Raw genomic sequence first — 13,670 nt, 5'->3', positions numbered from 1 at the left:
TCAAAGGAATCTTACAATATTGGCCATTTGTGTGTGGCTTCTTTCATTTAGCACGTTTTCAAAGTTCCTCCTTGCCCTTGATGTACCCACCAGGTACATTATCATGTATCAGTTCTTCACTCCTTTTTATTGCCGAGTAATATTCCACTGTGTAGATATACCATTTTTGTTGATCCGTTCATCAGTTGAGGGACATTTAGGTTATTTCCACTTTGGGGCCATTATCAATTATTTGCTATGAGCATTTGTGTACAAGTTTCTTGTAGACATGTGTTTCAGTTCTCTTCGTTATATACCAAGGAGTGGAATTGCTAAATCCTATGATAACTCTATGTTTAGCATTCTGAGGAACTACTAGACTGTTTTCCAAGGTAACTGAACTATTTTACATTCCTACCAACAATGTATGAGGGATCCAATTTCTCTGCATCCTCATCAACATTTGTTACTGTCCATCTTTTTTATTGTAGCCATTCTAGTGGTGTAAAGTGATAGCTCATTGTGGTTTACAGGTTCGTTTTTAAATTTTGAAAATTATAGAAGAGTCATGAGCATTTGCCAAGTAGTAAGCATCTTAGTGACATAGTTTTGTACCACAAGCATTAACTGTAGGTTTTAATAAAGAAGCACTAGGAAGACAGTTTATTTGCATAGTCAAAAGCATTGATTAATTGGACATGCTTTATTTATTTTATTTTTTTGGCTGTGTTGGGTCTTTGTTGCTGCGCATGGGCTTTCTCTAGTTGCAGTGAGCGGGGGCTACTCTTTTGTTGCAGTGCACGGGCTCAGTAGTTGTGGCGCATGGGCTTAGTTGCTCCGCGGCACGTGGTATCTTCCCAGGCCAGGGCTTGAACCCGTATTCCCTGCATTGGCAGGTGGATTCTTAACCACGGTGCCACCAGGGAAGTCCTGGACTTGCTTGATTAACATGCTTCATGTCAAGAGGGATGAAAGTGTATGAGGGTGATGTGCGTATGTATACGTTAGTGTATGTGTCGGGGCAGGGAGAAATAATGTCCAGAGCAAACACAGAAATGTTTCAGAAGAGCCGTGTCTGACTCTATGTCTTCCACCCAAATGTTGGCTTCCAGACATATGTTGGATGTAAAATGTTTACAGTCGTTTTTGTGGTTTGTTGAATCAGGCATCTTTTTACAAGTAACTGTAGTTGGTCTGCTTAATATTTAGAAAGAAAACCTTGCTGGGCAGCATAGAAGTCAGCCATATTTCTAATTAAAACAATGTTTTCACGTTGTCTAGAAAGACTCTTAGCATCTGCAACTGCAAAGCATATCGTATGACTGAAAGAAGAAACTATGTGACAAAGAAAGATAGGGCTGATAAACAGAAATACTAATACTCCACAATGACTACTAGTACTACTAATAATAATAATGGGACGTCCCTGGTGGTGCAGTGGATAGGACTCCACACTCCCAGTGCAGGGGGCCTGGGTTCAATCCCTGGTCAGGGAACTAGATCCCACTTGCATGCCACAACTAAGAGTTTGCATGCCACAACTAAGGAGCCAGCGCAACCAAATAAATAAATAAATAAAAAGAATTCTCCCTTAAAAAAAAAATAATACTTCATAGTCATAAGGCAATTCAAACTTTTCAAAGCACTTTCTCCATCTATTATCCAGTTTTATTCTTCATAGCAATCCTCTCAGCTAAGTAGGGCAGATATTATCTCCTTCTGACTCCCAGATCCTCAAAGAACTTCAGGACAGAGAAGGAAAGACTTGCCTGAGATCACATAGCTAGGTAATTGCAGCATCACAACTAAATTCCAGGTGTCCTGTATTTGTTTCAGAAACTGGATCATAAGAACAGAGGTTAGACGGACAGTTGTGCAGGAAGTGTGTCTTTGGCAGGGGAGATTTTGTCACTGGCATCTGCCCGGCACAGAGCTGGCCGTCGCCATTCCAACAGCACTAGAATTGTCAGCCCAATGGGCATCTTGCTTTGTCCCCAAGACAACTCACAGGGATCTGAGGGGCTTGTAAGAGCATAAATGTTAAAGGCTTTGGAGAGGTGACTGCACCATCCGGTCCTCAGGGTACTTGCTAAGGGATCCAACTTCTGTAGCTTCTACTCAACATCTAATAGTGAAACCAAGAAAGGAGATAGGAAAGAAGATTGACCACCAAGCTTCCGCTGGGATTTCTAGAGGAAAGAGGTGCTTTTTTTCGCCTTTTTCTACAACACCTGCGTCTCTGTCCTGCTTCACCAATAGCCCCCATCCAGCACACCAAAGACACCAGGTGAGTGAGATGTGTGTTGAGAGGCACGGTGAGGTGAGGTAGCCATTGTGCTGTCTGATTCCAACCCTGTAAAAAGGATACAGAGGAAACAAAGATCACGGGGAAGTTCACCAGAGCAGGAGAGTCATTGTTTGGGTGTGGAAATTTTATTCTCCTCTATTGTCTCATAATTGAATTTTCTGCTAGAAGTTATATATTTCTTGTACAATTTGTAAATGGTATTTTTGTTTTACTGGGAGAGAGGGGATGTGGTTTTGGCGGCAGCAACAGGGTAGTTGTTGGCAGGAGAGAGAAAGGGAGCAGCTGATTTCTGTCTGGTGAGAAAGAAGCACAAGCACCTGGGGTCCAGCCTGCAGCAGCCCCTGCTCGGGCCCCCAAGGAGGAATATTTAGGTTTCTTTCACTGTCCAGATGCCACAGCATCTTACCTTTCGTCAGCCCCTAGGGCCAGAGACCCCTCGGCACTGCAGGGACCACTCATTTCAGGGAGCTCCCAGGAGGTCTCATCCCCTTCTCTGGTCACTACCGAGCCAGCCAGGACGGGTACCGGCTGAAAACAGCTTCTGCCCTGTTCCTCCTGCTGTGCCCCAGAGAGAGGAGAGTGAGTACCGTGCTGGAGCCAGGATGACAGCAACAGAGCAGATTAGACAGGCTGAGGCTGCCCGACTCTCGGAGTGAGTCTCCACTGAGAACCCAAGCGGCGGCAAGCACCTGTCTAGAGAGACATCGGCGCCCCGGACCCCTCGGGCCTTTGCCCTTCTAAGCAGCCTGGCCAGCCTTCTGTGTCTCTACGCTGAGCCTCACTCGCGTGTGATTGCCGAATGGTGGTGGTGGTGATTGGCTGGACTCCCCATCTTCTCACCTCACTGTTTACAAGGGTCCCGGGAATGAAAACTAAGCTACCTCCGAGAAGTAAAGTCCTGGAGGAATCATTGGTTCTAAGAATTTGCCAGAAGAAAGGCAGGAGGGCCTCAGCCTTCTCAAGGTCCAAGGCCAAGTCACATTAGCTGACTTTTGAACCCATCTGGGGACTATGTGGGTGCCTGCCAGCCTGGGGAAGGAATGTTCTCCCAGCTCCATAATGGGTCTGCGGCTGCCGTTCATCTCCGGGGAAGATGCCCATCAGCTTGGAACTTACTACCCTGAAATCAACAAATAGGTGTGGTGAGTTTCCCACTGTGCCTTTCCAAGAACAGTCAGGGGCTTCCCTTTGGTAGTTGGGGTAAGTCCTCCCTAGCTAGAAGGGTAGCAGCACCTTTTCGAAAGAAACGAGTAGCTGGGGTTTGGGCTTTTTTTTTTTCTTCTTCATGTGGAAGAAAGTGTATAGCTGACGATTTTCCTTTGACCTCTTTGCAAAGCAGCTTGAGTTGCAACAGCTCTGCTGAAATGTTATATGGCCTTTTGCTTCAAGGACTTTGAAACCAGCATTGTTGATTTTTCCTCTTTCCTGTCAACCTCGGTCCTGTTTCCGTAGTGTTTTATGTTTGCTGTCTGGAGGATTTAAAATACAGTAGCTCTTGGTATAGAAGGCCTTTTGACTTTCCCTGTGGCCTGAGCTATAGGTATATATTCTGTCTGAAAATAAGTAAACACACTGTAGAGCAGAAGCAGAATTGCTTTGTTGTCAGCAGAGGGGGAGACGCCACGAAGCCCGAAGTGCTGTAACCCCTGCTGTGCAAACAAGCCTCCTGCCTGGTGTGGAAACATCCGTGTCCCCAACAGACAGACCTCTGTGTTATTTAGGTACCGTCCAGGATCTGAGTGTCTGTTTGTTATCCAAAGGGTATAAAAGGGAAATCAAACATTCTTTCATATCATTATAAGCCCTGTGCAAACACAGCCTGTGGACAAAGCCCTTTCCCGGGTCCATAAACAAGGAGCTGTTTGTCCTGACTGCCCATCATTAGCGGCCAAAGTAGGGCTGAGCCGAGCATGGTGTCATGTGCACTGTTGCGATTCTGCTCTCTTGGGCCAGAATTTGACAGGTGTCAGGGGACAGAGTTCGCCCTATGGAAGTTCAGTCAGAGCACCCACTGGGATCCTTCAGCAAATGCCACGTCTAACAGGCTCAGAGCTATGAAGTAACCTGACTAAGCCATTGCACCCAGCCGCAGGAAGGCAGATCTTTAGTAGGATTGCCTTTGTGCCTGGGGATTAACGAGCCACAAATGCCAGGATCCAGACCCATGTCTGCCTGCATCTGATGCAACCAAAGCAAAAGCCTGAGCTTACGATAAAATATCTCCCTCTCACTCCCCTGAACAACCCAGACATAACGCTGCAGCTTCTGAATAGTAACGAGGACCTGGTTTCTTCACCCCAAAATATTTTGATCAGTTAAGCCCAGACCTGCCAGTCTGATTCTCTGGTTACTGAAGTTCACTCGAGTCCACTTGTTCCGTCTTCTAGAGCTGTGTTGTCCAGTACAGGAGGCATACGTCACACGTGGCTACTGAGCCCTGGAAACGAGGCTCATCTGAATTGTAATGAACCCCCGAGTGTAAAATACACTTCGGATTTTGAAAATTTATTACCCCCCAAAAGGTGAAATATCTCAATAATTTTTAATGTTAATTACATGTTGAAAATATTTTAGCTCCATTGAGTTCAATTAAATATATTATTAAAATTAATTTCACCTGTTTCTTTTCACTTCCTTTAACGTGGCTAGTAGAAGATGTAAAAATCACACACGCAGCTCACGTTGTTTGCATTGGACAGCGCTGGCCTGGCTCCTGAAGGAAGTTTAGGTTTATAGTGCCATCTGCTGGTCCACCTAAAGCAGACGCTAGTGTAAGCGGGAGTTCAGCCGTCCGAGCAGGGAAACACTGTCTCTTGGCCAAGCAACATGCAATCTTCCTCTTCCAGAAGCTTCTGAGCAGGACCAGAACTGACCCCTCAAGTCTCTGCCTTGTCAGGAGTCTTTTTTTTTACTTTTTTATTTTATACTGGAGTATAGTTGATTAACTAACAATGTTGTGTTAGTTTCAGGTATACAACAAAGTGATTCAGTTATACATATACATGTATCTATTCTTTTTCAAATTCTTTTCTCAATTAGGTTGTTACAGAATATTGATCAGCGTTCCCCGTGCTATACAGTAGGTCCTTGTTAGTTATCCATTTTAAATATAGCAGTGTGTAGGGATTTCCCTGGTGGTCCAGTGAGTAAGGCTCTGCGCTCCCAGTGCAGAGGGCCTGGGTTTGATCCCTGGTCAGGGAACTAGATCCCACATGCGTGCCGCAACTAAGAGACCTGGCGCAGCCAAAGTAAATAAAATTCTTTTTTTTAAAAAAAAATAAATATATAAATAGAGCAGAGTGTATATGTCAATCCCAAACTCCATAACTATCCCTCCCCTCCACCCTTCCCCACTGGTAACCATAAGTTCAGTCTCTAAGTCCTCGTCAGTAGTCCTGAAGAGGGCGATAGCAGACTGATGGAAGGTGCAGGCCTGTGTTCTCTACCTTGTGGGTGCTGAGGAAGCCCACAAGAACAGCAGTTCTTTTCCTAAGAAAGATTTCAAACTGCCACAGGGTTGTAAAGAAGCATGTGACAGAATATAAGGAGAACATAGATCCATCTCTTAAAAGACTAGTGTCCTCTCTTTGGATGACGCTTACCTGCCTTGATTTGTCAAGAGCTTGAAAGTAGGACTCTTTCTGATAGTATCTGCATCGGTTATCTGTTGCTGCATAACAAATCACCCCAAAACTTCGTGGCTTCAAACAATGATGATCATTTAACATCTCTCACTGCTTCTATGGGTCTGGAATTCAGGAGTGGCCCATCTGAGCACTCCTGGCTCAGAATATCTCATGGGGTTGAAGTCAGATGTTGTCTGGGGCCAATCCCTGAAGGTTTGCCTGGGCCCAGAGGACCCATGTCCAAGGTGGCTCATTCATGTGACTGGTGAGGTGATGCTGGTTGTTGGCTGGAGGCCTCAGTTCTTCTCCACGTGGGGCTCTCCACAGGGCTGCTTGAGTGTCCTTGAGGCTCAGCAGCTGGTGTCCTCCAGAGACCACAATCCAAGAGGCCTAAGGGGAGGCTGCCCAGCTTTTATGATATAGCTTCAGAAGTTACACACCATTACTCCCACTGCATTGTATGGGTCAAGAGGCAGGAACACACATCCCACCTCTTGACTGAGGAAGGTCAACATCACGTTGTAAAAGAAAACGTGAGAAGGGTTGGCCATTGTATTTTCCAAAACTACAAAGTCCCTAATGGGTGTATAGCACCGTGCAACTAAAAAGCGTGCCCCAGTTTTGCAGATGAGGAAATTGAGGCTCAGAGAAGTAAAGTAACCAACCTGCAGTCTCATGTCTGGCAGGAAGGACTAAAGCCCAGTTCTAACTCCTAGGTCATACTGGTATAGCCCCTCCAGGTTCTTGCCCTATGTCTCCCTTATGCTGTTGTAACTACAGATTACACTGACTGTTTCATCTTTCCAGCATCTTCACGGTGTGCAGTGCTCTCTTCATTCAAGTGTTTTAGATGATTCTTCAGTTGATGTCTGTCTACAAATTGTCATTTTACTGAGTTGAGACTCAATGGGAGTAGGTTTCAACTAACTATAGAGCCCTTCTTACAAAAGTGCTGTAGCAACGGCAATGTATACATTTTCCAATATTTTCCATGCTGTTTGCTTCAAAGATCTCAGGAATAATAACCACATTATAATGTGTGTACTCACATTCTGTTTGATTATCTGCATATTACATCTTATTTATTTTTGAAACAGGAAAGAATAATCACTGCCTGCTTCAGTCGTTTTCAGAGTAGTTGGTCATTGTAAAAAGGAGGTTTTTCCAATTTTTGATGTTCCACCTGCCAGAATGAAAACAAAAATCCAGCTGCCATAATCATGTTCTGTTATTCTTGGTTCCAGGTCAAACTTCCCTTTCCTGTAGATCAAATCACAGATCTCCCAAGGAATGATTTCCAGATGATGATTAAGATGCACAAGCTAACCTCAGAGCAGTTAGAGTTCATTCACGACGTCCGCCGGCGCAGCAAGAACCGCATCGCGGCCCAGCGCTGCCGCAAGAGGAAGCTGGACTGTATTCAGAACTTAGAATGTGAAATCCGCAAACTGGTGAGTTGACCCGCCCTTTGCTGTCAGCAACCTGGAGTGACCGGGGCTGATGCAAAGTTACAGTAGCGAAGGCCAGAGAGGTAGAGAGAAGGCCACCGTTCAGGGAAGTTCGAGTTGATTTTTAAACGAGTTCTCAACAAAAATAATAGCTTTATATCTGTAATGCGTGTGTCTGTGCAGGTGAGTGATTGTTTGTCAGTATTTTATATCTTTTAGCCATTCGTATATTTTTTTAAATTTATTGACGTATAGTTGATTTACAATGTTGTGTTAATTTCTCTGTACAGCAAAGCGACTCAGTTATACATATATATACTCTTTTTCATATTCTTTTCCATTATGGTTTGTCACAGCATATTGAATATAGTTCCCTGTGCTCTACAGTAGGACCTTGTTGTTTATCCATTCTATATATAATAGTTTGCCTCTGCTAATCCCAAACTCCCATTCCTTCCCTCCCCAGAGGTGCTTCTTTTTTATTTTCCATTCAACATGTGCTGAGAGCTAACATTTACTGCATGCATATGTGGACCAGATATTATTCTAATCTCTTTCTGTAGGTGATCACATGTAATCCTCACATCAACCCTATGATTTAGGCTCTACTTCATCTCCATTTACAAAGGAGGAAACCAGAGTGCAGAGAGGTTAGGTAACTCCCCGCTATGTGGCAGAGCTTGAACGCAAACCCAGCTGCCTGATTCCAAATCTTATTTGCACTGCTTTCTCCCACCTCCCATGGAGGAGCGTAGGTTAGAAGCAGGACACCAGCCTACCACCAGGGGTCGCTCAGCCACGTGATCTCTTGAAGCCCTTCACAGCCCCAGGATCCTGAATTCTGCCTCAAAGTGGCCGTCACCTCCTCCCTGTGCCTGAGAGTATTTTGTCTCGGGGAATAATCTCCCATCTCCCACGCCTCCCCCTCACAAAGAGCTCTGCACTCCCTTCTCCTTGATAAGCAACCTTAAGCTGCAGGAAGTAAATCCAGGTGGCCTCTGGCTCCTGACTGTACCCTTGAAGGCAATTAACGCAACTTCATTCAGCTCAGCCTTTCTGCCGGCCAAATCCTGGAAACTCATCCCACGTGCCCTGTCTGTGTCAGGCTGAAGAAGAGGGAGCCCATGGACTGTGGTCATGATCTAAGTTTGGGTCCTCAGGCTATACGTGGCGGTCCTTTGCCTCCTGGTAAGCCGTTGTCCTAACGAGAACCTAAGAGCAAAATAAGACATTTGAGAAGCCGAAGTAAATGTTACCTGTTATCAAGATAGTCCTGGACCTCGGGGTCTTTTTTTTTTTTCTCGCTTAATTTAATTAACACCAACCAAGCAGGGGAAATGTGCCCATGTTCAGCGGCTGCCATCACCTACAAAATAAAGGCCAAGCTCCTTAGCAAGTTGCACTGTGTTCTCTGTGATTCGGTCTACCCTCCAGCATCACCTTGCTCTCCCTTCTTGGAACTGGACCCCCAATAAAATCAAACTGGATGCACTTCCCCTCAGCCCCATCTCCTGCTGTTTCTACCTCTGTGCTCATGCCTCTGCTATTTCTCCTCTACCTCGGACAGTCCTCGACTGTTTTTTTCTCTGACGACATCCTTTGTTCCTTAAGAGTCAGGTTACTTTCACCTCTCCAAAAAGCCCCTTTCCTGAGTCCCTGGTGAAGCTGAACACCTGTCTTCAGGGCCCTGATCTGACCTCTGGCTTCATACTTACCACATTAGTCTTGCATTATCTGTGTATGTGTCTGTCTCCTCAGCCCTGGCCCTAGACTGTAGGTTCCTCACAACAAGTGAGGAGCCTCTCAGGAAATGTCTGTTGCCCTAAAATGTATTAGAAATTGTGACTGAGTCATGAGATTACAAATTCCTTCTTTCCTTCAAATTTTTCTTTAATGTTGTTTTAACAACAACAAAAATGTTTAATTTAAGCCAACATAAGGAAGCAAGTTATTGCTGCTGATGCGTGTGGGTCTTTGGAAAGCCTGCCGGGCTTAAGTGGGGACCCAAGCAAGGCTGAGCCTGCTGGGTATAAGGTTTCCGGGCCTTAAGCACATGTCTATAGTAAAATTCGGCCCTACACTCTTTTTCAGGTACGAGAATAACTGTTATCATCCATATTTGAGAAACGCCTGATTTTTTGTAATTAGCACTCTTCCCTGTGTAATTTTGTAATACTGAGCAAATAGGAAAGTCTAAGCCATACCCCTGGCAGATACCTAAAGCCCTTTGCTAATATTGTTCGGTTGAGAAACCAAGAAGGCGTCTCCTATTTCTCCCCCTGCTTTTTTGGAAACCCCTTGAGTAATGTGCTGCATTTCCCTGCTGAACGAGAGTGTCGCGTGCTCATCGATGTGCACCTGTGACTTAGAGCATCCTGTTCTTAACCGAGGCCTTGATTTATACTGCCTTTCCTGCAGAGAACCAAAACCCTGTCACGTGCAGCATTTCATCTTCTTCCCCCTAGAAGGTGGCCCAGGACCTTTCGTAGATCAGTGGACGTGGAGGGGTGGGTGGCTTGGCCAGGATGATGTGGCAGAATGGCGACCGCGATCCCTCCTGGGGCTGGTGTTGCCTCCCATTTTGCAGACTTGCAGGTCCAGGTAAGGAGGTCCAAGCTGCACAGCCACGAGTGTAAGATTTCTTCTCTTCGCCAGCCCTCCGGATGTGTTTTACTCCACACCCGCCCCCGCTCTGGGGAGTGGCGCCCTTTCCCGGTGGGCGGGGGCAGTCTGGTCCCGCCCCGCGAGGCCCGTCTCCCGCGCCCACTGGCTCCCGCCCGCACCCACGCGGTCTCCAGCACGCCACTCACTCTGCTTTTGCAAACTTGCGAAATGTATTCCTCTCGAGTTGCACTTGTACATCTGTTTATTTTTCATTTTTAAAACATGTTTTCTTGATAAATTTATAAATATTTTAGCAGGTGCCCTTTCCCCGTGTAAATCTCTGTCTCCGACACACATGTCCACACTGTCTGCCAGATTGCATTCGTCTTTCGGCACGTGCACCTCCCATGTAGGAGACCCACTGGTATGTTTGCTTCTCTCTCTCTCTCTCTCTCCCTCTCCCCCCCTCTTTTTCCCATCGTCTTGGATCCTTTCATCTCTCCTGCGCACCCTTGCAAAGGGTGAGGACTCACTTACTTCACAGCGCTTCAGATGTCCCGTTTCTCCATCCATTTCACTGCGTGCACCTCACGGAGCGTCCTCTTCTTCTCTCCTCACACAGCTAGTTATGGGAAAACCTCCATCAGTCTCCTCTGTGGTGGCTAAATTCACCTCTCTGATGGGATGATGAATTTTAGTAACACAAGAGCTTATGTGGGGTTTCCTCTAAGGAGAATATCTCAGAACCCTGGGCTGGTACTCTAGGGCTCAGCCTTCTCACCTCTGTCCCTGCTTCCTGTGTCCAGAGAGAACTGCTCTTGGGACTCACTGCACAGTCCCCAGCCATCTGTGCCGTTGTGTTCAGTCCATCAGCTACAGAGGCCAGAGAGCCTACTGATATAGGATTTTTTTTTAAATAAATTTATTTATTTATTTTTATTTTTGCCTGCATTGGGTCTTCGTTGCTGCGCACGGGCTTTCTCTAGTTGCGGCGAGCGGGAGCTACTCTTCGTTGCGGTGCGTGGGCTTCTCGTTGCGGTGGCTTCTCTTGTTGTGGAGCACGGGCTCTAGGCGCGTGGGCTTCAGTGGTTGTGGTGCACGGGCTCTAGAGAATAGGCTCAGTAGTTGCGGTGCACGGGCTTAGTTGCTCCGCAGCAGGTGGGATCTTCCTGGACCAGGGCTCGAACTCGTGTCCTCTGCATTGGCAGGTGGATGGATTCTTAACAACTGCGCCATCAGGGAAGTATAGGATTGAATCATGTGAAACTGCTGATGGTTGATTTTTTTTTTGCAATTTTCTTTGTCTTTTTTCTAAATAGACTTGCTTTTTTCAGAGAAGTTTTAGGTTCACAGCAGAATTGAAGGGAAAATACAGAGTTCCCACCTGCCCTCTACCTCTGCACACTCACAGCCTCCCCAGAGTGGTACGTTTGTTACAACTGATGAAGTTATAATGACACATCGTAATCACTCCAAGTCCATAATTTACCTTAGGGTTCACTCTTGGTGTTGTATGTTCTATGGGTTTGGACAAATGTATAATGAATGGCATGTATCCACCATGACAGTGACATAGAGTAGCTTCATCTAAAAATCCTCTGTGCTTCAGCTCTTCATCCCTCCCTCCCCCACCCCACTCCTTAGCAAACACTGATCTTTTTACTATCGCTATGGGTTTGCCCTTTTACAGAATGTCATATAGTTGGAACTGATGGACTGTTTTTTGACCTTCAGAAATCGCAACCTAATGCATTTGGGGGAGATTTTCAACTACAAGGTTTGGGACTGAGAGTTTTCCAATGGATTCTCTGCAAACTCCAAATTCCAGGAAACTGGAACCTTGATTCTCTGCAGTTTTCTGGTTGGTGGTGATTTTGCTGGTCACTCGGCTGGGCCTCAGAGAGGCATGAAAAGAAGCTACCACGGGGAAGGTGTCAGGGTCAGTGGCACATCTGGATGGGCTGCTCAGATGGGAGACTTGGCAGAAGTATGTGTCCAGGCTCCCATCTTTTAAGTTTCTAGATCCTGACCTAGTCATTTATGAGTTACACTATAATGTAGGATGCAAAAACCAACGCTGGAAAAGCCCTGGAACCTACTGTATAGCACAGGGAACTCTGCTCAATATTCTGTAATAACCTAAATGGGAAAAGAATTTGAAAAAGAATAGAAAAGAAATAATGAAGTGGGCTTGTATGATTCCATTTATATGAAATTCCAGAGAAGGTAGATCTATAGAGATAGAATGCAGGTGAGTGGTTGCCTGAGGCGGGGGGTAAGCATGGGGAGTGACTGCAGTGGAAGTGAAAGAGATTCTTGGGGTGATGGGACTGTTCTAAAGTTGTATCATGGGATGGTTACACAACTTTATAAATTGACTACAAATCATTGATTGTTTCATACTTGAAATTAATGAATTTTATGGCATGTAAATTAAACCTCAATAAACCTGTTAAAATTTTTTTAAAAAGAAAAGAAAAGAAAAGCTCCAGAAAACAGGATGCTGGGTCCTCCCATTCAGGCTGGATCAGGCCTTTTCTCTTTCTTCTGTTCAGGTGTGTGAGAAAGAGAAGCTGTTGTCAGAGAGGAATCAGCTGAAAGCATGCATGGGGGAACTGCTGGACAACTTCTCCTGCCTTTCCCAGGAAGTCTGCAGAGATATCCAGAGCCCCGAGCAGATCCAGGCCCTGCATCGGTACTGCCCTGTCCTCAGACCCATGGGTCTCCCCACAGCCTCCGGTATGAACCCCGTGCCCTTGGGCGTGGAGCAGAACCTTGCCGCCCCCCAGTGTGCGGTGGAGGAAAGCGTGCCCTGCTGCTTGGAGCAGGGCACAGCGGCCCCCGGGCCCCCATGGGCGCCCAGCAGCGCCTCAGAGAACTGTACTTCTGCTCGGAGGCTGGAAGGCACTGACCCAGGAACCTTCTCAGACAGAGGACCTCCTCTGGAACCCAGGAGCCAAACGGTGACCGTGGACTTCTGCCAGGAAATGACTGATAAGTGTACAACCGATGAACAGCCCAGGAAAGATTACACCTAGTGACGGCCTGCCTCCTAATTCTCAACCCTCTCCCACCCAGGTGTCCATGGGTCAGCCTGCGGTGCCGTTTGTCTGTCGTCTGGAAGAACCAAGAAGGAATTTGGTGCACACTACAGCAGTCTTAGCAGCAATACTGTTTCCAAGTATTCTCTCCTCCCTTCAAGCAGGAGCGATATATAGTTACCTTCACGATGGTGCTACCCCTTGCTCAGGCAAGGAAAGACGACAGTGCTGATGCTGTCTGTCTGTGGGTTCATTTCAGTCTTAACAGGGATAGACTATAACACCTCTAGGACCCAACCACGGATTTTTTTTCTCAGTGGCCCATGTCACAAACCCTATCTCAGGAATTTCTTCTGAATGTTCAATTTTTTTCATTGAAGACAGCTTCTATACACATCAAAGTTTTATAGCTAGACTGTACATATTATATATAATATATATATAAAATATATATCTCTCTCCATATGCAAAAGTCCTGCATGCCTCAATTTTCTCATCCTAAAACTGGAAACTTCGTTTCTCGTTTATAAACAGGTTCCAACATTCCTCTTCTTTTGTCTCTGACGCTAGAACTAGTTTGTAATTGTTAAGATGGTCGTTTTTCTTGCTTCACAGTTCACTTTCAAGTTGTGCTTATTTATGGACAGAATTCAATGTTGGAAGC

The 13,670-nt window shown here is 45.9% G+C and overlaps 1 protein-coding gene across 2 annotated transcripts in view; it reads left to right on the top strand.

The window, feature by feature from the left end:
* The window catches only part of BACH2 (BTB domain and CNC homolog 2), a 355,734-nt gene extending 342,388 nt beyond the window's left edge, over positions 1-13,346 (top strand). For both annotated transcript variants that reach the window (XM_079939384.1, XM_079939383.1), the window contains exons 6-7: positions 7,158-7,364; positions 12,521-13,346. In XM_079939384.1, coding sequence (XP_079795510.1) covers positions 7,158-7,364; positions 12,521-13,003 — 690 coding nt within the window. In that variant the 3' untranslated portion in view covers positions 13,004-13,346. The remainder of the gene's footprint in view (positions 1-7,157; positions 7,365-12,520) is intronic.
* Positions 13,347-13,670: the final 324 nt, after the last annotated feature.

The sequence above is a fragment of the Stenella coeruleoalba genome (assembly GCF_951394435.1).
Source record: "Stenella coeruleoalba genome assembly, chromosome: 12".
NCBI classification, from domain to species: domain Eukaryota; kingdom Metazoa; phylum Chordata; class Mammalia; order Artiodactyla; family Delphinidae; genus Stenella; species Stenella coeruleoalba.
Note: the sequence above shows the minus strand (reverse complement) of the source record. Positions and strands in the feature narration are given on the sequence as shown.